General features: G+C 37.8%; 2 protein-coding genes across 7 annotated transcripts in view; both read right to left on the bottom strand.

Moving 5' to 3' along the window:
- The window catches only part of IPO11 (importin 11), a 99,840-nt gene that overhangs the window by 9,077 nt on the left and 69,223 nt on the right, over nt 1-21,540 (bottom strand). For 5 of the 6 annotated variants that reach the window (XM_027808126.2, XM_055699646.1, XM_055699643.1 and 2 more), the window contains exon 31: nt 1,820-1,915. In XM_027808126.2, the coding sequence (XP_027663927.2) occupies nt 1,820-1,915 (96 nt within the window). Of the gene's footprint in view, nt 1-1,819; nt 1,916-10,497; nt 10,623-21,540 lie in introns of those variants that run through there. The other variant, XM_027808129.2, reaches the window with a different exon arrangement.
- Nucleotides 4,760-10,611, bottom strand: LRRC70 (leucine rich repeat containing 70). Its single transcript, XM_055699648.1, has one exon. It carries the CDS (start codon nt 10,609-10,611, stop codon nt 8,677-8,679), a length of 1,935 nt encoding a protein of 644 aa, XP_055555623.1. The 3' UTR covers nt 4,760-8,676.

Raw genomic sequence — 21,540 nt, 5'->3', positions numbered from 1 at the left:
CTTAGCTGCCAGCTGGGGTTAAACCACAAACACTTCCTTAGAATTTCCAGTTTAAATGTATTAATGGTCAACTTCCACTTAAGCCAACACTGTCATTTAATTTGTAGAATGTACTCCCTGTGCATGTTTACGCCCTCTTTCATTCTTTAGTGGCTGCATTTCTATATTGCTTCAGCCTCAATCTTCCTATGCTAAATGTTGTTTTAGTCTGCACTACAGTAATTAGATATTATGAATACACGATTTTTTTCTGAAGTTCAGGCTTAAATCATTCTTCTTCAACCTGGAGAGCCAGAATAGCACACACAACTCCAGATTAGTGCTCTCACTTCATTTACTTTCAGACTATGTCGAAAGATATAACACATGTCAGAATATTTCAAACAGTTCATTCAGTGTCTGTCAAGAGAAATGGTTTTGGTTCAGCATGACTATAATTTTATAATGCAAAACACTGTGTCCAGAGTTTGGAAAAATACAATGACAAGTTCTATAAGCCTTCAAGCTTAAAATATGAAATTAACTAGTGCGAAGTTTTACTTATTTCTCAGTGAGAACTCTTTTCACCAAGTGCTGGCAAAGCAATGTTGAGAAATCAAAGGGACACTATAACATTGTCTCTGATAGTAAATAGAACACAGCACCAAAGCACATTCCCAGACTTTGGGGTTACCTCTTCTATACTGAGAGTTGGGGGGGGGGGGGGGGGGGGGGGAAGAGGGAAAAGTACTTTTGCAAGCAATTCTTGGGCATATTTCAGGCTCAGCACTAGTGTGGACTATTCTCAGTGTGCACTCATGTGCATACCACCTGTTTTAAGTGGAGCAAAACTTAATAGATCCTATGCAGGCTATTCCTTGCCAGCTGGCTTCAGTGTCAGCAAACATCCCCTTAAGCAATTAATTAATTAGTTCTGCTACAGTCTGTTCCATTATAAGTAATTATCTGAAAGTAAGAAAATGTTTAATTCTTAGAAACCGGTAAATACTGTTATTAGAATAGTGTGTCTGTAAGGACATCTTGCAGAACACCTGTATTTAATGTCATACAACTCTCCATCATTCTAAAACTACGTAAGCATTAAGACAACAAAAATCTCTGTCCTAAAAAATCCTTACTATTCAGTGTTTTTTTACTTTTCCATGAAGTTTTACATCAATGGAATACCATCAGTAACCTGGAAGTCAGGAGGAGATAAATGAGTGTGGGGCTGGGTGGCAGTGCACTCTGAGCACCCCTGACACCACCTTCCTGCCACAAATGAACTCTAGCTCCCAGCTCTGGAAACTGTCTTCTAAGGTATGCTCTGTAGCAGGAGGTGTGTTAAGTGGAGCAACTGAAGGGGAGAACAGTCTTTGTGGGACAGGTGTTCAAGTTCTCCAGGCCATGAATTATTCCACACTAGGTCCACTAAATGAGGCTGAGGCATTTTGAAAAAGATCTTTGTTAAACTGCAGATGTCACACTCAAAGAAACTCCTGAGTTACCACCCCATCAACATACAAGCTTGCTGGATTGTAATTTTAGATATAATAGTTAAGTAAGCAAAAAGCTAATCTAAGCATATGAACATTTTTAAGACATCATTTAGTAGACAGCTTAATGAACAATATGAAATTATACTAATTTTGAGCCCTCCCTCTGCCCATTACAACTACTTTCCCTTAAGACTAAAACTTTCCTATCTTACTAAAACACTCACTCTTGTGAAAACAGAACTCTAAAAAGCATGACTTAACTGCCTACAGATTTTTCCAATCAAAACACTATATATAAAATAGCACTACTACCCCAGAAATTAATTAGATTTTCCACTTACTCTTTGTATGTTCCTGTTTCAGGATCTTCAGTCATAACATCATGCAGCCCTTCCACTGAAATGTTGATGATACCACAAAATTTATCTTGGATAACACTGAAAAAGAACAAAATTTATCTTGGGTAACATTGGAAAAGAACAGGAAAGTGACTTAGCTAAAGGAACTAAACAGGAAATTTGCTTAGTAACTGTAGAGCACATTTACTGAGCAGTATTTTCATCGCTTACTGCTTAGTCGAACATGCTATCAAACAGCTAATTCAGTTGAGTTTTTTTATTACACAATGACTTCAAAAATAGTCAAGAAACATTATTCTTAAATAGAATAAAATCTCATGTGCACCTACTGAAAACCTAGAAATAACTGCAAATGTAATAGAAGAAGAAATACATTAGCACAGGACTGAAGAACTGAGTGGGGAGGGCATGCTCCTGCTAGCATGAAGGTCAGAACTGGCTTCTGTTCCTAACACATTTACACATTTTCTTCCATCGCTATCCAATCCAAAATCTACACGCAAACTTGTATAGACGGTAAACTCCCCTACTGTTTTCTCTCCACAGCCTCAGGAGTATTTCGTCACCTTCCCTAGGCAGCTGAATGACACCTAGTTCTGCAGGAATACTTCTCTTAACTGCAGAAAGAAAGGTGGGGTGGGATTTCTCTGCTTAAACACAGGCACCTCTGGCTATTTGAAACACTAGGCTATTTAAGGTAACTGCAAAGAGCTGGTAGGGATCACTTGGGATCTAAGAGAGACAAGCACCTTTCCCCAGCATGAGCTGAAGGCTAGACTAGATATACCCCAATACCCTAAATGACACTAAACACTTACATTTATACACTTGCTCCAGCTTTAAGAACAGATGTGACAGTAGGGCAAGTGCACAGAAACACTAATTCCCCATGATTGGTAAAGCTGGTACCACCAGCTCCTGGTCAATGGACAGCTGCTGTTTGTGATGAATTTCCTGCTACTGTGGACCTAATGCCAAGGATGCTATTTTCAGAGGCTGGTGCACGGACTCCCACTCTGTGAGCTACAAAAGGGTGAAGACATACAACAAGTGAAAAGCTGTTCATCTTGGGGGATGACTGCTAAGGTTCCAGCTACAAGCAGCTGAGAAACAGAAAAGGCCTAACTGGTAATGGTAAACCACAACTCTTCCTGCAACTGCCATTGACTGAAGCATTTTATTACTCCCTTATTCAGAATTTTTGGCTTCTCTTTCCCCAACAGATGCCTGCTTCTGCCTACTAGACAGCAGCAATACGTCCCCTATTTGTTTAAAGGTACTGAATACTAAGTTAATGTGTTGTGGTTTAATGGTAGTTTTAATGTAGATAAATATATTTCTTAATATTCTTTCACTTCCATTTCTTATTTGGGATGAAAACTGAAAAACTGCATAAACTTGTACATTAGTTACTGCATTTGAAAAACTTCTTGTCAGACAAATAACAATTTTACATATATGACAAACAGACTTTATACAGCAATCAATGCTCTGGAAAAAACACGTATCAAGGTAGAACACTAGGTACATAAAGTATTTATTTAAAATTTAATTTTGATAATATTATGACTCAACTTATAACAATTTTGTATCCAAAAGATTATTTTTCCCCCTTATTTATTCAGCTACTGTTGAACACCATGATCTGAACTGTATTTTATATCACAAAACTTGAAACTCCCCAATCCCACAAAATGAAAATGGACACAATTTTAATTGTTTGGCTTATTCTTACTATCACTGTCAAGTATATGTTTTACAAGAAACCTTCTTCCTTGCCAAAAAGCTTCCCCACCTCGTTCGGAACAGCAAAGTATTACATGCTGTGAGACTGAACCTGTGGGGGGTTCCGCAGACAGCCAGCGAACAGCCTACTGACCACACAGCACTGCCGAGAAAGCGGGCACTGCCCACTCAGCAGCCTGCAGGACAAGCCCTCAGAGACAGAGCAGGTTTCTTCACTTGAGTCAGAGGTTCCTACCTAGCACACCTCCCATTAAAGCTCTTTTTCTTCATACTTTTTTTTGAAACACAGCTCCAGGAAAATGCCACTGATGTGGTTAATTTTTTCCAACATGGGAAAGGAAACAGATGTCCTTAGACTCATGTCAATAGAGGACAAGGGGCATTCAACTGAGAACAAATGCAAACACTTTGCACCCTTATATAAGTAAACTATGCCCTGTACATATGCACTATTTAATTAATAATACGGGTTGCTATCCGTCACCTGGTAGTTATGTTTCTTCCTTCCAAGCTGCATATGGAACCCCTAACTGCCACAGAAATTTTATGTTGGGAGGGAAAAGAAAGGCATTTGACCCAATGAAGGCATAGCCTTTCCATCAGCTGCAGGGCTAATTATGGTCAATCTGTTCAGGGAGGTTACTTTAATTAATGAACATGTAAACAAATTCTGTAGGCGTAGTGCTCATTAACCTTATGGGTTTCTTCCAAGCTTGCAGATTGCTGGGACGAACACACAAGGAGGGTCATTTCAGTAACTTCTGTTTCCAAGGATCAGTGATACCTCCTGAAGAAACTGAGGACAGCGACTGAAGACGCAAAATACTGTTCTTGATAGTTAGCTCCAAAGCACATAGAGAAATCATTGATCTCCTTACTTGGAGAGAGTATTTTTACTTTATGGCATAAATATGAGGAATGGTATTTTACCTCTCTCTTCAGTGAAAGACAATTCATGGTAATTTATTTTTTTTTGTTTGTTTGTTAGGAAAGCAAAGCTAAAGAAGACAGAACACCTTTCAAAGTGGGGTAACTTGCCTGCAGCTTTCACTAAATACCTTTTCTTTTCTCCCCTTTCTTTTCCCCTTTAAATGAGACATGAAGTTTCTTCTTACCAAAGACTCACTGAAATATTTATCAAGCATAGAATCATTAACAATGCAACTATTTTTAGAATACAAGACACATGCTGGTGAAAAATAAAGACAGCAAAGGTTCATTGTGATTTGGAAAGAAGAAACCTCAACTGAAGTTCAGTGCAAATATAAAATGCATCAGGCCTTATTTTCATAGAAAAGACAGCCAAGGAAAATAATGTAATACTTTTTAAAAAGACTAAAATTGGCCTGCTTGTTTCAAGAAATACTTTAGAAAGTCACATGAGTAGATTCAGAAAAGACAGGGACACTGTATTTAGATGAATGTTTGAAATCAAACAGTTAATATTGTCCCTACCAAAATCTTTACTCCAGAGGAAGGCACCATTTAACCAGTTCCCCCTTTGAATTGCATATAATCCAGATCAGCAAAATAATAACAACAGCGTCAAGTTATAAATGTTTTTACTTTTTTTTTTTTTACAACCACCACTGCTTTCCCCCAGTTATCAGGACAAAACCTCATCTGTTATGCAGCAAAAATATCAAAAAACAGAACCAGAATTAAAGCATTATAACATCTGTAAGTTGCTAGGATTAACCCACTCCAGAATTCAGTTTCAAAGATACAATTAACACACATTAATGCTGTCTGTAAATACAATTCACCTTGCCTATAACGAAAACAAAATGTAGCAAATATTAGGGCAGCTTGTACATGAATAATCTCAAAACTTTTATTTCAAAGTTTGCATAATTTGTCAGATAAAACCTTTGCAAGGGAAAAAAGCCAGATCACATCTGTTCTAAAAATAAGTAATACTTTTTGTTTTCTCATTCTGTCTATCATTTCTAATACACTCAGCTATATATTCAACATCTTTATTACCCTGAGGTTTTACTCAGAATCTGTATTTCCATTATATAAATAACCACTGTAAATATTTATTATCATAAAACATATATAACGATAAATTTTCAGGGGTAATTAAATAAAATGGTCCCCATGTCTGCTATGCATCTTCCTCAGCCTATCAGAAAGGGAGAAAAAATTCTGTGTGAGAAAACATACTTCATTTTAGAGTTTAAAAGTAACATAAGAAACTTTTCCACTTTTCTACCTCCACCAGGGTGAAGCAGCCAACAGCAGAAAAGGGAAAAACTTTAATTTTGTATCCTTACTAGTGTACAGTAGATTTGAGAAAGATGGATTCTTTATTCTTATCTCATTAGCCAAGAGAAGAGGCAGAGTGGGACAGAGATTACTTTGCACATATAAATGTGAGCAATGTAAATGACTATTTCACATACACACACCCCTCTTAGGAACTGCACAGTGCTAAGGAGCTCCTAAACTAAGACAACTTTCCAGGGGAGTACTACAGCTGGCCATAAAGTGCCATTTTGCTTCATAAGGGTAGACTTAAAAATCTGCTAATGACTAATTAATCTAATGATTAATAGTTAGATGCATGAACCACACCTGTAAATGACAGAATCTGTTTCCTAGCATGAACGTTTAAAATACAAAAGTTACTAACTGCAAAAGAAAGGTATATCCCCCACAACTGCATAATGAATCTCCCAATTCCTTACTAGTCTAATCCAAATTGTTGGCAAGGTGGATATTAGAGGATGACTCCAATCCAAAGTACAGCTTCCAACTGCTCCAACTCTTTGCTTGCAAAAACAGCTCTGACAGTACCGGCTTCCTTTCATGCTACATCACTACAGACAGTGAGATTCATACCTGGCAAACAACTCCTACAGCAGCTGGAAGGGACACACTTCCAGAGTGAACTTGTCATGCCCTTCTGTTGAGCTGTGGAAATCAGAGCCTAAAACAGAGCTGTCTCCCACCAAATTTTTTTGAGAACTTGTTTTCTTCAGTCTCAACCTTTGCCACTCCCAAAACTCCTCTCTAACAAAGGCACTGCAGCATTTCTAGCAATGAAAACATAGTTAACTAGCTTCCACTGAATTTTAAGTCCATTATTTCTGAAGACATCCATATAAAATTGAAAATCTAGAAATACAGCACATAAAACTGCAGAACCTGCTACTCTGCAATCACTTGACTGTGCAGCTGTTGTAAGTGAAAACAAATCTAACACTTATCATGAGGAATTATGTAGGAGAGGCGGAAAACAACAAAAATGGATTAAAGAGGAAGAGACCATAATGGATCAGCCACCTAAAAAAAATTTAGCATGAACTACTCAATGTTTCTTTCCTCAAAAACATCTACCCATTACATTTAACATCTGATGTCCAAGTAGAAAATTATAAAAAAGTTTTTACTCAAGCAATCCAAAATCGTTTAAGCTTTTGTCTAAGTAGCTGAATTAAGTGTTCCATAAAATAAAACTATTTTATTATACAGTAAAATGCACTATTAAAATATAGTAAATTAATATTTCATGACATTCAATTGAGACACTTAACAAGCACCAAGAGGCACACCTGCACATCCAACACGCACACAGTGCAGTCATAGCACTACATATGTACTAGTAGCAGATAGCATCTGTAATTTCTGGAAAGCAGCTGGAGATGGACAAACAGCATGATAGGGAGCAGCACAACACAGCCACGCACAGGAGTTGCACCAGCAGAAAGCAGGCGGGCTAGAAAAAGAACCCTGATGGCAGTTCTGGTTGTCTGGAGAATGCCCTGGTCTCCAGGCTGGATGCTGGAACAGCAAGATACTTCCACACTACTTCAATTGATCCCATGGAGGACAGACAATCAAAACATTATTCTCCATTTTTCCTTGAGTAAAATGACCTAACGATAAATTGTACTCCCTGTAAACCAAGCGGTTTAAGCCTCCAGGGCACAGGCCTGTAGAAGACAAACAGTATCACCAAAAGTCCCATTCAGCTAGGTGAACATTTTACAGGATTGGACTATCTGGAATATACTTTTATGTTCTATTTCTTCCTGAATGAAGTTTAAATTACGGTATCACAGACATGCAGGTTGACAATAAAGCTACACCACACCAGACATCACCTGACAATAATGCAATAGAGCATCAATATTCAAAATGGAAATATAAAGTTAAAACAAATGCAAGCTATATAGTGAAATAACATCCATCTTTCAAAGATGAAGCCTAAAATCAGCTCTCCACTAAGACCTTACACTTCCAAATATACATCACAAATATGTAAATATCTTCACCAGTTAATCTAAAATTATGTATTTACAGTGTAGTATATTTCTTACGTAGTACACCTCTTATCTAGCAAAAAACTCCTGACAACAACTCTTTTATTGACAATAATTAATCAGATCTATTACCTTAGATATAATAAAGTTGGTCAATTTTTCAATCCAATAGAAATCTAGTTTTCTTATTAACTCTAATTTCAGGTATTTTCATAAAATGATACAGATGCATACAAACAAAAAAATCATTTTAATATACTCATTATACAGACCGAATACACAAATTTGTATATTAAGATATCATACATATGAATAAAATTATTATAATTTTAAATTTCTATTTTCCTCAAGAGTTTGAACATGCTAGAGGTAAATATACTAATTTTTTTCCCCACTGTGATGATTAGCAGAGGCAGAGTAGAAACTACATTACAATAAACAGATGAAGCATTAATGTTTTTTCCCCCATTCTCCCAGGTTTCTTGGCTTCCTGATCCTGCTAAAACCTGAGGTTTTGCTTGTTTCAAAGCTTCAAGTTAGCTGTGGAATTACTATAGAAATTTATACTATTAAGTATTGCAAAATAAATATGTGTGTACTTTATACTGCACATATGCTTGAGTTATAGATGAATGATTCCTTCTAATAAAATAAACATCAAAATATGCAGGAAGCAAATGATGATGCAGAACCCAAATTATACCATTTTCCACAATTCGACCAACTGATTTTCATCAGTGAATGTATTTTTAGAAAACTGAATTCTTGATTTCTTGACATTTCAGACCACAATAAAGTTAACATCAAATGAAGTGAGATAAATTACAATGATGAGTGTTCAAATAATATGACCTGTGCCTGACTTTCAGATGCTGTTCGCTTGAGCAGCCTAATTTGGTCTAGTTCTGAATGCCCCATTGAATTCCGAGTTAGAGACTGCACTGGGTCTGTTACGTTGTACCTCCCAGGCTGATAAAAACCATAATATTCTATTCTCTTTTCCCCTGAGTTTTCCAGCACCTTTAGTTTCTGCCTAAACTGAATAATTTTACAGGTTAAGAATAGGATCACAGCACAAGCCAGAATGAAAAAGGCTAGTAAAATGTCAAAAGCCTGATTCAGCTTTTCAACCTGCTGTGTACAAAACAGGGATGTTTTTAACGATACAGGAGCAGCATCTGTTGGAAGTAACCCTTTTTCTTCTATGGTTCTGTTAACAGGTACAATCTGTGCTGGCATTTGCACTGCTAATGTTGATAATACTGTAGTTGCCCGTGATAGAATTTCAGCAGCATTTTCCTCATAGGGCAATGGGTTAGCAGCTGTAGCTGTAATGCCCTCCCAGAAAGCAACGTATTCAGTTTCTGCATTGACAAACTGCTCAAACGGTTCAAATGTGTTGTGCCTGTTTCCCTTATGCCACGCCATCAGCAATGTGGTAGCACTGTGACGGACACCTGCCGACCCCAGACTCCAGGCTGTATCTGGGCTGGCAGTAGGGTCACTGCAGTTTGCAAACTGAGTCCACTTAATGTAATGCAAAGGTCTACCACGCATACTCGGGGGATTCCAACAATGAATTTTTACAGAAATAGGAGATGCTGCTAACCAATTAAGTAACCCAAGCATTTCGCAGCTGCAGTTCCAAGGATTATAATTTACCTGTAGATGAGTTAAAGATGCTAAGGGCTTGACCACTTCAGGGTGTAACTCAGTAATATTATTGAATGCTAAGCTGAGTATTTTAAGTGACTGCCCCATTTTTTCGAAGGTACCACCACCAATGCTGGTTATTTTATTTCTGTCTAGCTGCAGATACATTAAATTATTCAATAAAGCAAAAGTGCTGGAATTTATATTTTCTAGATCATTATAACTTAAGATTAATTGACTAAGGTTGCTTAATCCAAAAAATCCATTTACAGCAATATGGTTTAGCTTCATGTTTTTTAAAGAGAGATATCTGAGCTTGGTAAGTCCTTTAAATGCAAAAGGATTTATCGATCCAATGGGATTGTGAGACAAAGAAAGTCTTTCAAGATTTCTGAGCCTTCCAATAGCTTTTGATGGCACAAGTGTTAAATTATTACCTTCAAGAAACAAATATGCGAGGTTTTCAAGATGATGAAATGCTGAATCTGATATCCGTGAAATCTTATTATTGGCTAGGTTAAGTGTTTGGAGACTTATCATTCCTAAGAAAGTCCCACTTCCAAGGACACTGAGACGATTTCTTTGAAGTGTTAAATATCTAACAGAAAGGAGATCACTAAATAATCCTCTGGGAACAAAAGCTATTTGATTATTCTGAAGATATAAACAATGAAGACTGGAAAGACCTTCAAAGATTCCTGGATCCAGGCGTTTAATATTATTGTTATTTAGGTGCAAGTAGTACAGTTTCGGGAGTTCCACAAAAGCTTTTGGGTGTACATATGAAATACTGCAGTTATCCACGTAGAGCACAGCAAGCTTCTGAAGGCCTCTTAGTTCATTCGGAGTGACATACGATATATTATTCCCACTGAGGTACACAAGAATTGTTGTTTTTGGAAAGTTCCGTGGGATGCTCGAAAGCCCTAAATTACGACAGCTAACTTGTCTCCCTGTGCAGAGCTGGCAAGCAGCTGGACAGCCAAGAGCCACCTTCTGGAGCAGCAACACAAGAAAACAATTAAGGATATACAGGAATGCTCCTGGGCAGGGTGGAGAACTTTGCAGACCACTCATATCCCTGTCTTTGGCCTTCTCACTCATCTCTGACTTCACTAGTAGAGATAAAAAGAAGTTTATAAATATTATTAATTTGAAAGTTTAAAGATTCTACATCTACAGTCTTTAAAATATAAGCATTGCTTTCCAGATTGGTATTTTATATATTCCCCTTTGATGAGGGGAATAAGCAGTTTAAAAATAAAACACACTAGGATTGAACTACACTGAAAACATTTTCAAAGTAAACGAACAATGAAACAAATGCACTGCCAACCTAGACAGAATATATTTAATTGGTTCCACCATAAAAGCAATTAAGCTGCCAAAAGAACAGCTTCTATTAAACTCAAAATACTTCATATTAGCCGTTTCCTTACAGTTAAAAACAACTAGGAGATGTTTCAATAGCATTCAAGTAGACATGAGCTTCCTTTCACTGGCGGCTCATTTATAATTTGAATTTTACTTTTACAAAGCTAAGTTACATTAAAATAAGCAAAAACCAATTCCTTACCCCAAATCTGAAGTGCACAATTTCTGTTATCTTGCCGTTTTGCAGTTCATTAGACCAAGTTACAAGCTGACCAAGTATACTTACCTGTGAAACCTCTGTAAAGGCAGAACAGCTGCGAACTAGAGCACTCACATTTTGCCCCACGATTTGTAACTGTTCGCTCAGGAAACTAAGAAAGAAGTGGTTAAAGTCAGGTTGCCATGGATACAGGAAACCCTGGGACAGGAAGCCATTTTATCTGTGCTTCAGAAGTATTGTTGGAAAGGAAATCTCAATGATTTGTTTCTAGAAAACCAAGAACTATCTTAGTTTGTAACTGCTGCTGTTTGGTGGTGGTTTCTTTTAAACTACTGTTTTTAACTAGGAGAGCTTAAAATATTTTTATCTAAGTTAGGTATAACTTTTAGAATGAAGCATACACATTTGTAACAGCACTATTGCATTACCTGCAAACCCTTTATCTCTCAGTGGAACTCCAAAATGTGCTATTAAACTAACAGCACCACTTACACTGTTGACACTCTGCAGAACCACCCTGCCACCACACACACACACCCCCCCCGCTCTCCAGCAGCCCAGCAGGGAGGCAGAATCCAAGGTCCGGCGGGCAGAGCCCCAGTGCCTCCTGCACTCCCGCAAGGCGCACACACCGACAGCCAGCACAGGGAAGCTCAGGAAATCTCAGAGATGAGAACTGCGCGATGTGGTGCTTAACTGCTGTCTATCTGTTGTATTTCAGACTTGAACCAGGCCCTTTGTTAAGTCTCACTTTAGGCCACTTTTTGTAAAGCCAGTTTATCCACAGAGGACTACGTATATCCTTACAGCCACACCTCTGCTCCACAGCTTTCACTTCCTGCAGTGTCCTTTGTGCAGAAAAACACTTCGTGCAAACATCTGCACTATAAATACCTCCTTTGCCTAAGTACCGGAGATTACATCCTCAGTTTATCCATCACAAGGTCATACTACCTGCAAAGTCCAGTCACGTCAAAGGAGGAAAGGGGAAACAACAAAATGAGATGGCAAATTAGAGAGTAAGCCTACAAATAGCAGTGTAACTGTAAAACCACAATTTATACTGTAATGAGACCTTCTGCTCAGCAAAATGAAGATGACAAGGCCTATCGGTAGCAACAGTCAAGGAAGAGACGCAACAGCAAAAGATCAAAAGTCACTGCTGCCACAGAGATCTCATACAGGAAGCACAAGTTCACACAAGGGGCGGAGTATCTCCCAAATACCTTTGTCTGTAATAATCCAATCTGAAATGCATGAAGCACATGAGCAAAGGAAGCAGAATAGACATGGGTGTGCTTTTGAAGAGGCTTTCTTCCAAATGGTGCCAAAAGAAACTTGTATTTCTGAAGTTTAAGAAAAAAAAAGGTTTTGCCCATACGTAATGGGTTTTTTTGTTTGAAATCTGTGAAATACTCAATATCAAAGAGAAATATTCCTTCAATTTTTCAGCTTGAGCTGACGAAAATTACCTTGAGTTGGGATGGAGGGGAATGTTTTAAAAAACCAAAAAACCCCAAAATTAATGATCTTCAATTCTATCAGAGTCAATACCTCTTATAAAATCTAGTTTAAAGTAAGAAATCAGTAAGACAAGTACAACTGATTCACAGGCCACTTTAGACAAAGCCTGTATTAGTTACAACGCAGAATTTGAACTGCATTTGGCTCTTCTTTTCCTGAGACCACTAAAACAATAGGAAAACTAATTGTTCCTTAGATTTAACTATTTATTTTCACATCTTAGTTTTTCATGGTATTTAATACAATAGTTGATATAGAGGAAAGCAAAATAAAATGGTATGTCATTTCCTTGAAGGGAAAACACTTCATAATTTTGAACGGCTCCCAGGATGATTAGGGAATTATCCCAGATACGGGGGAAGGAACAGCAAGAGTAATTGGAAAAGATCATCCAGCTTAAATAAGAGTCAGGTGAGCAGAAAAACAGAGACTGACCAAAAATGAAAAATTACTTAAAAAGGGAAATTACCTCCTAACTAAGCTTCACTACCTATAGCCTATTCTATGCTAATATTTACATGGGTAAAGAAATTACTAGGAATTATTTCTTCTAAGATGAAGAAGCGCTATTAAAAGAAAGTGGTTCCAATCTAAAAAGAAAAGTTTTAGAAGACAAATGTCAAAAAGATCTCCCTTTCTGCAAAATGTCAGAATTAACATTTAGAAAATGAGCAGGAATTGCTAAAGCTCTATAGGCTATCAGCACACAAATACAGAGAAACCAATAGAATGGGGGCCAGAAAAAAGCTGTGCCCAGTAAGTGGCCGAATGTCTCTGTGTTCTTGTATTAAACATGCTTTTCTCAACATTCACAAAAATGTTGCTCAAATCCTAGCTGCCACTGTCATTCTGAGGATATCACTGACCTTTCTGAGTCTCAGATCCCATGCACACATAAAAAAGTAAGTATCTTAATCCAGGTCATGGCTCCTTGCAATTTGCTCTAGGAAATGTGGAGAAAGTCCTGTCTTGCCCTTTGTAAATTTGGCACCTGGAGACCTGCAGATCTGACCGTATTGTAATGTCCAGGTATTGCTTCATTAAGAGTACACACTACCTGTTAAAGAATGAGACGTAAAATAACATGCCACATAACTGACACCGTTTTGGGTAAAAACATAAAAAAGATGGGGATATATATAACTTGTATCAGCGTTTCTCAAACTGGCTTGTATTTAAAACAATAAAATTACTACTTGGAAACTGTCAGGAAAACACTCCAAAGAGGGAAAGCCCGAACATGTCTTTCAAACAAGCTTAGGCATAGGCAGCTCCAACAGTGGTATATTTTATTCACTGTAAATTCTGTTCTCCAGTGATAGAAATACCAGGTTTGTATCTCAATACAGCTTCATATTGCAATAGAGAAAATTATTTTTAATCCTGAAGTGAGTTTTATTTTAATATGCCAAGTTAACTAATGTCATTGCTTTTTGACATATATAAAAGCTAGTTCAACAATGACTCCTCGTCCATACAACCATGAACTCTGAGCAACAGCCATTTGTGAAATTGTGCATAAAATGACAGGTCAAAGTAATGGAAAGAACATATGAACACTGCCTTTCCAAACCTCCTCTATTTTCTCACTAACCCATGTTAGAATAAAGCAAATATAATCCAGGTTATGAATATTAGCTAGCATAAATAGTAATTCAATTCCAATTCATGTATAGCAGAAAAAATGCAACAAATTAAAAAACAGATTCTAAAGTTACTCACCTTTAAAATGTATTAAAGCCAGTTTTTAAAGTGGGATTTAATTCTTGTAATCACCATGCAATTGTTAAAAGCTCACAAAACAGAGGAAAACCAATTTTTAGCACTGTAATTATTCTTTTGAGTTTAAGAATGAAACAATCTGTTGCCCTTCCACTGCGCATTTACAAAGTACCTCCTCTTGCAGGTCTTCCATCTACTTTTACTCTCCACAGGTGAGCTATGTACAACTTTCTTGTTTCGTTTTCAAATAACCACCACCTTCTGCCCACATCATTCTCCAGGTATGACCACAAGTCAAAGTATTTCAGCTACTAACCAACTGCTTGGGTAGCATACACATAATTTAATTCCATTTCACTGAGCTACATCCAGTTAACACCTGCTGTGGACACCTTATTAATGTTAACTTACCAGACCTCAAAACCCCTTTTTGTTTTTCTCATTATCACACCTAATATCCCAGAATTTCTGCTTATCTCAAATTTTGCAGAATCCTTCTAGTATTTCATATTTTCACTTAAGTAAAAATCTTGATCTGTTACCGAAAGTTTCTCTGTTCCAGAGTGCTATTCCAGTCTAGTAATAGCAACAGCAACGATGGTAGTTACAAAGGAGACACAGGCACAGAAATTGTAATACCAAATAAATAACCCAGAAAAAACATTCCTGTTTAATGACCCAAGCATTTGTATATGTAAACTTGTATCAAGAAATCTATTTCAAAAATATGAAGCTTTTAAACTAATTTTCCTTTTTAATATTGGCATTTATTATTTTTGATTGAATTATTAAGCAGGTTTTGCAACATGCTGAGAAACAGTAAGAAGTGAAAACTACAATTATTTTTCCCATTGAGGATAAGAAAGTAAGTTTCCCTTCTATAGATCTTATTTGGCTTTAGAATCTAGTAAAATAATATGACAGAAAGTTCTTATGAAACTACAAAATCACTTTGAGAAACTGTCAGAGTAAACTTCTCACTTAGTTGTAAATAGTTTTTGCATGTAAATAGTTTTTGCATGTAAATTGACAAAAAACAGTCTACTATGGAGTGAGTCTGTGAACAAACCAACAACAAATAAAGATGGCCAACAATGAAATCCACAGATGTGGTATGCTTGGAGTAACTGTATTTATAGCTTTAGCTTTTACTGTCCACTGAAATATATAGTAAACTGTCACAATGATAAAACCAATAAGAAATACAGTCAATATGAGTGCAATTCAAACCAAAAGGTTTGAAGAACTTGAAGAAAAGTAATTTCACAAATTTCAACCAGAATAATTAATTCACGTTCTAGAAATTGATTCAAAACTAAATCCAATTGCCCAGCTTCCTGCAGCAGCACACTTCCTTCTAGTTTAGGCACTGGGGTGGGCATGCACTTGGATTAGCAACTGGTAACTTTGAAAAATTTTACAAAAAAGGAAAAAAAAATGACTGCATTTCCTGAAAACTGCTACAGAGAAAACACACACAATATATAAAAGCTACCTCCCTCCTTAAAAATACAAACATTCTTTACACTAGGCGTTTCCATAATATCAAAACCTGATACTTTGTTTTAAACCCTCACTTTCTTATTTTTGAATATGAAATGTAAATTTTTAAGACAGTACTTATTTGCAGAATTTCTTGTAGTGGCACGGGTTGTGCTGTTAACAGCTTTTGGTATCTCATCACAATAGTCTGGGCACTGTTAAGAAGTCACCAAAAATCTCAGCTACTCTCAGGCAGTCTCAGATTTAACAGAGTAGAGGGCAGACAGATAAGCAGGTGTACCAAAAAAGATCAGAATAAACTCGGGTGGAAAATGAGCTACAAAACTGTATTATATTTTTTTAATGTTTGTTACAATCTTGTGATTTTAAAACATTTTTAATAATATGCTATACTTCAGTCAGAGCTTATTTAATAACTAATCTGCAAACATGCAAACTACAGAGTACAATGGACAGAGATAAAAAGTTTGATGAAAGCTATTTACTCCATTGTCATCCTTTGCTGTCTCTTACATAATTAAAACATCAAATTCTAGGGTAGATTATATTTAGAAGAGTTTTCACGGAATCACAGAATGGTCAAGGTTGGAAGGGACCTCTGGAGATCACCTCCTCCAAACCCCTGCTACAGCAGGTTCACCTAGACCAGGTTGCACAGAGTCGCATCCAGGCAGGTCTTGAAGCATCTGGAGATACCAGAGAAGGAGACTCCACAGCCTCTCTGGGCAGCCTGTTCCAGTGCTCAGTCACCATCAAGGTAAAGTTCTCTCTCAACTCAGATGGAACCTTCTGTGTGGCAGTTTGTGCCCATTGCCCCATGTCCTGTCACTGGGCACCACTGAAAAGAGCCTGGCCCCAGCCTCTTCACACTCACCCTTAAGACAGTTGTAGACATTGATAAGAGTCCATCCCAGTCTTCTCCAGGCGAAGCAGGCCCAGGTCCCTCAGCCTTTCCTCAGATGGGAGATGCTCCAGCCCCATCACCATCTCTGTAGCCCTCGATGGACTCTCTCCAGTAGTTCCCTGTCTCTCTTGAACTGGGGAGCCCAGCACTGGACACAGCACTCCAGCTACAGCCTCACCAGGGCAGAGCAGAGGGGGAGGATCACCTCCCTCGATCTGCTGGCCACGCTAATCCTGATCCCCCCACGATCCCACTGGCCACCTTGGCCACAGGGCACACTGCTGGCTCATGGGCACCTTGCTGTGCTCCAGCACTCCCAGGTCCTTCTCCGCAGAGCTGCCTTCCAGCAGGTCAGCCCCAGCCTGTGCTGGTGCGTGGGGTTGTCCCTCCCCAGGTACAGGACCCTACACTTGCCTCTGCTGAACTTCATCAGGTTTCATACTAACAATGAGCTGTACAAGAAAAAGTAAAGGAGATTGTGAAGACGGTAAGTTGCCAGAGTGCATCCTCTTGCCAATGCTATGATGTGGCATACAATTAAGGAAGTCACGATACTATATATAACACTCGGAAAGGTGCAGACTCAGACTAAGAGAAAAGCCACATTTTTCACTTATATCATTAAAACTGCACCATTACCTTGCAGGCAAACAAACCAAATCCAAGGCCAAATATGGATGACAAGTGCAAAATCGTAATTTAAGAACTCCTTATAATACCAATAGTCTATTAGATGTGTGGGTGAGCACACCTGTGACTAGAGGAATTAAAAAGGAAAAAGGAGGGGAAGACAGGGAAATAGCTTCAGAGTATCATTCCTATAAAGAAAGGACGATGTACAAGTTAGTTATGTAACAAATTCTGACTTTACAAATGTGGACATAAGTACCCTGAAGGAGAACTTGGCATTTATTAGGCACTTTCTTGCCATTTCCTAACATTATATATAGACAACTTCTTGAGATAAAAATTAAATTTCTAACAAAGTAACTTAAATGACAGAGGAATAACTTCTGTAATAACCTAATGAGGAATTATAATAGCCTACTGTAAGTACTTAATACTTGCAGAACGCCAATTATCTAATCAGCAGAACTCATACTGACTGACATCAGATTTGATACACAGTAAGAAAAAGCCGCCATTCATTTACATAACGATTAGAAATGAGTAAAGCAACCTGGAGAACCTCTCAGGCTCTTAGCCTTTATCCTCACAATAGGTTTTCTAGACAACACATTTGACTCAAAGGGGAAAAAATTAAGTGGCATCTGGAAATACTACTCATGTACCACAAACTAAACAGGAAAAAGACAAGATCCGTTAAAATGTTTCATGTTGCAAGCGGAGAAGTCTCCTCTCCTTTCAAGCGGTACTATTCTACGCTGTTAGGTCCACAAAGAATGAACCCATCCTTAAGCACCAGAACTAAAGGGACTGTTTCGGAAAGCACTGACTTCAAGCAAAAGCAAACTGGGCAGCCTCCCATTCAAGACTGATAGATGCAGCATTAACAACACTTAACACCAAAGGGGAAGAGTTTTGCTTCCAGCATGGTGTCAAATGCTACCTATACTTACAGTTAGGTACCAGATGAAGCTAATTATTGCCAGACATCTTGCCAAATTTTCTTTACATTTCCTATTAGGCACTAAAATATTCCTATAGCTATTAAGCATCTTCCAGTACTGTTTGCATTCTACACAGATACAGAGATAATAACTGGAAGAATAAAAAAGAAATCTATTTTGCCAAATAAATCATTAAAAGCTTTCGATATCCCAAAATAAGAACATTTCAAAATGCTGTGCTGCTGACATTGTACAAAGTGACAGAAGTGCAGTAAGCAAGATGATTGAGGTTATTTCCAGACATACATAGGTACAAGAAGGAGAAGAGGTACAATTTTTATCACTTTGGTCTCAGGAAATACAAAGAATGCTGAAGAAGTGTATCTCAAAATGTAGCACCTGAAATAGTGCTGGGGGCCCTGCTCCTTTCTGCCATGGCCTAAAATGTTAGGCTGCTGCTCCTGACTGGGGTCACTAGGCACGATTTTGGGGACCAAGGGCACATCTAGTAAACCCCAACTACATCTGCTGTACTGTACTAGAAGAGTACACTTAAAGCTGTAGGTTCAAAACCAAGCCACTAAGATTGTAGACAAACTGGAATATAACTGAACTAGACCAGGAATCATGACATTTGTGAATGTACTCATCCAGGTTGCTGTCTGTCACCTCTCACATCTCACAGTAGCTCAGATTATTCTCCTCCACCAAACTTCAAGTTCTTTTGGTTTGGGGGGGTTTCTTGTTATTTTGTATGGTTTGTTTTTTTCTAAAAGACCCTCGCTGTTCTAACTACTATATGTCTATGCATACTTCCCTCATGCTGAACACGGAGACAACAGTACTCTGTAAATACAGAACTGCTGCCTATATCTTCTTACTGGACCCTATGGTACATACACCAGTTTGAAGACAAAGGTCTTTATTTTATGAAGTATGAAGAGCTTCTAATAAATGAATGAAAATGCACATGGGTAGGTATGAGTGGCAAACAGGCAGTAAGAGTACAAAATGTCTAAAATAATACAGATGCATGTATCAGACACAAAAAATGCTAACATTGAATGACCAGACTCAGATAGCAAGTGCAGATTAGGTAGTATTTAGTTTATGCGAAACCCCCAAGTGATACCAGGAAATTACTGCTAAGTGAAAAGGTGTCACAACACTAATCAGGAAAGAAGCAGTTATTGTTCTTTCTTTTAAATACAAACTTCTAAATACTAACACAATGTGCAGCTGTGTGTAGGAAGATAAACAGGATGCTGGATTGAAGGACTTATATGCATACATGATAAAAATGCAACGGTACTGTTTATACTAAAGACATTTCATTGCATGTATCTCTCAAAGATATTACTAGACAAGAAAGCTATCGTTTGGCTAATAAACTGTCACTTCATAACCTGCATAGTCCAAATAATTGGCTGAAGAATCACTGTGAACTACGACTGCTCTGCAGGGATTCCCATCTTAACTGCTCCAAAATCCTTCGCTCTAAGCTGTCAAAGGTGCTATATTTGAAATAGGAAATTACTTTTGCCATACTGGTTTGAAATGCATAATGATGGAAACTTTAGCTTCCCCTAAAAAGCAGAAAGTCACAAGTACACATACATATAGTCATAAACAGGACTACTAACTACACGAGTACCTAAAAGCAATGAAGTAGTACAATGGAGTTTAGAGGCAGAATAAAAAATGTCACTCCCTAATATATTCCCCAACGTTTTATCCATAAAGCAACTCTGAGGGAAGAATGCAAATACACATTATCTTAATTTTTCCCCAGTTCTTTTGTCTATTCCCTCCCTTTCCCCTTAAAATAACCTGATCCTCTTGTGACAGTTCCCATCATAGGCTAGAGGTAGCAACTGGCAAGAGCACAATCCTCAGGAAGTGCTAGACACAGCACAGATTACCTGTACTCCCCTACAGCAGTCTTGAAAGTCTGAGCTTGCTACTGGTACCACACCTGATGATCGTACAGGAGCAAACTGAGGGTAGAACCTCACCCTCAGCTTTGCATTCCCAAGTAAGCTTGTCTCACAGCCATTGTCAGGAGACAAAGTTCTGTTGTCTCTGCAGCTGAGAAATCTTGAACTGGCTTTGGATGTCCAAAGTAATCTCGGTTAGTGAGGTACTCCAAAAGGAAAAATTACTGAAGCTTTTCTTGAAAAGGTTTATATGAATTAAAATGTTTTGTTTAAATACTGTATTATATTTAAAACATATGTACTCCCTACAAAATGGCAAAACCAGAGTGACTCACATTGTTCAAAAGCAGAAGGAACAATCACTTGACAATCAATTTATCTGAAAGTATGTTCGGCTCTGGCAGTCTACCAGTTGTACAGTAAAATTTTCGTAGCTTTGGCATAAATATGTCCACTGGAGAGAGACTTTTTATTTGAGAAGTGGCTTGTTTAAATGATTTGAGTATCTGAAAAATAAAGCTGTCATTTGCTGAAGGTTTTATTATCTTAAGGACTGCTAGGAAAGACTTTCCAGAAGGAAGCTTGGAGCAGCTGAATGTAGTTCAAAGCAACACAGTTTGATAAAGCAATTTCTTTTTTCCTTCCTCTCTTTAAAAGAAACTTCACAGGAAGACAGACCTGTAGTTCTGCACCTGAAATTTTAGATAACACCTCTTCAAGAACACTTTGAATACACTCATAAGTAACATAACATTGCTACATCTTCTGAAAGAAACAGAAGCTTTCTTGTAAAGCAGCTGCTTGGCTCACCCTTGGCTGGATGGTTGTCCTGATGATCCAGGACAAAAAAAGAAAGCTTCTGGGCACAATAAAAAGGAATGAAGCCTCTTGAGTTTTACATGTAGGAGTTCCCTTATTTTTAGGTAGTGACTACATATTCTATAGCTTTATGGATAACCATAGCTTTAGGATTTGTGAGCGACATGTGAATTCCTGTTAGACAATACTTAAAACTTTTCAGGAAATCCAGCAGACTAAATGTAACCTCATGCAGTCCTGTCTTCCTGCCCTTTCAAACAGACAGGAATAATCTGAAGTATGGACTGAACATGTGTTATACATGAATTCTAGTAGTGACAATTTAGAAGTCAGTCTAACACTATCCAGCATTCTCGTTAAACACTTTTCTTTTGTATGTATATTCAGCACTGGTGATGGCTACAGAAAGGACAACAGTAAAAGCTGATTGCTACAGAAACCTACAATGCAAAAACTATT

This window comes from Falco cherrug, chromosome Z, assembly GCF_023634085.1.
Source record: "Falco cherrug isolate bFalChe1 chromosome Z, bFalChe1.pri, whole genome shotgun sequence".
NCBI classification, from domain to species: Eukaryota; Metazoa; Chordata; class Aves; order Falconiformes; family Falconidae; genus Falco; species Falco cherrug.
Note: the sequence above shows the minus strand (reverse complement) of the source record. Positions and strands in the feature narration are given on the sequence as shown.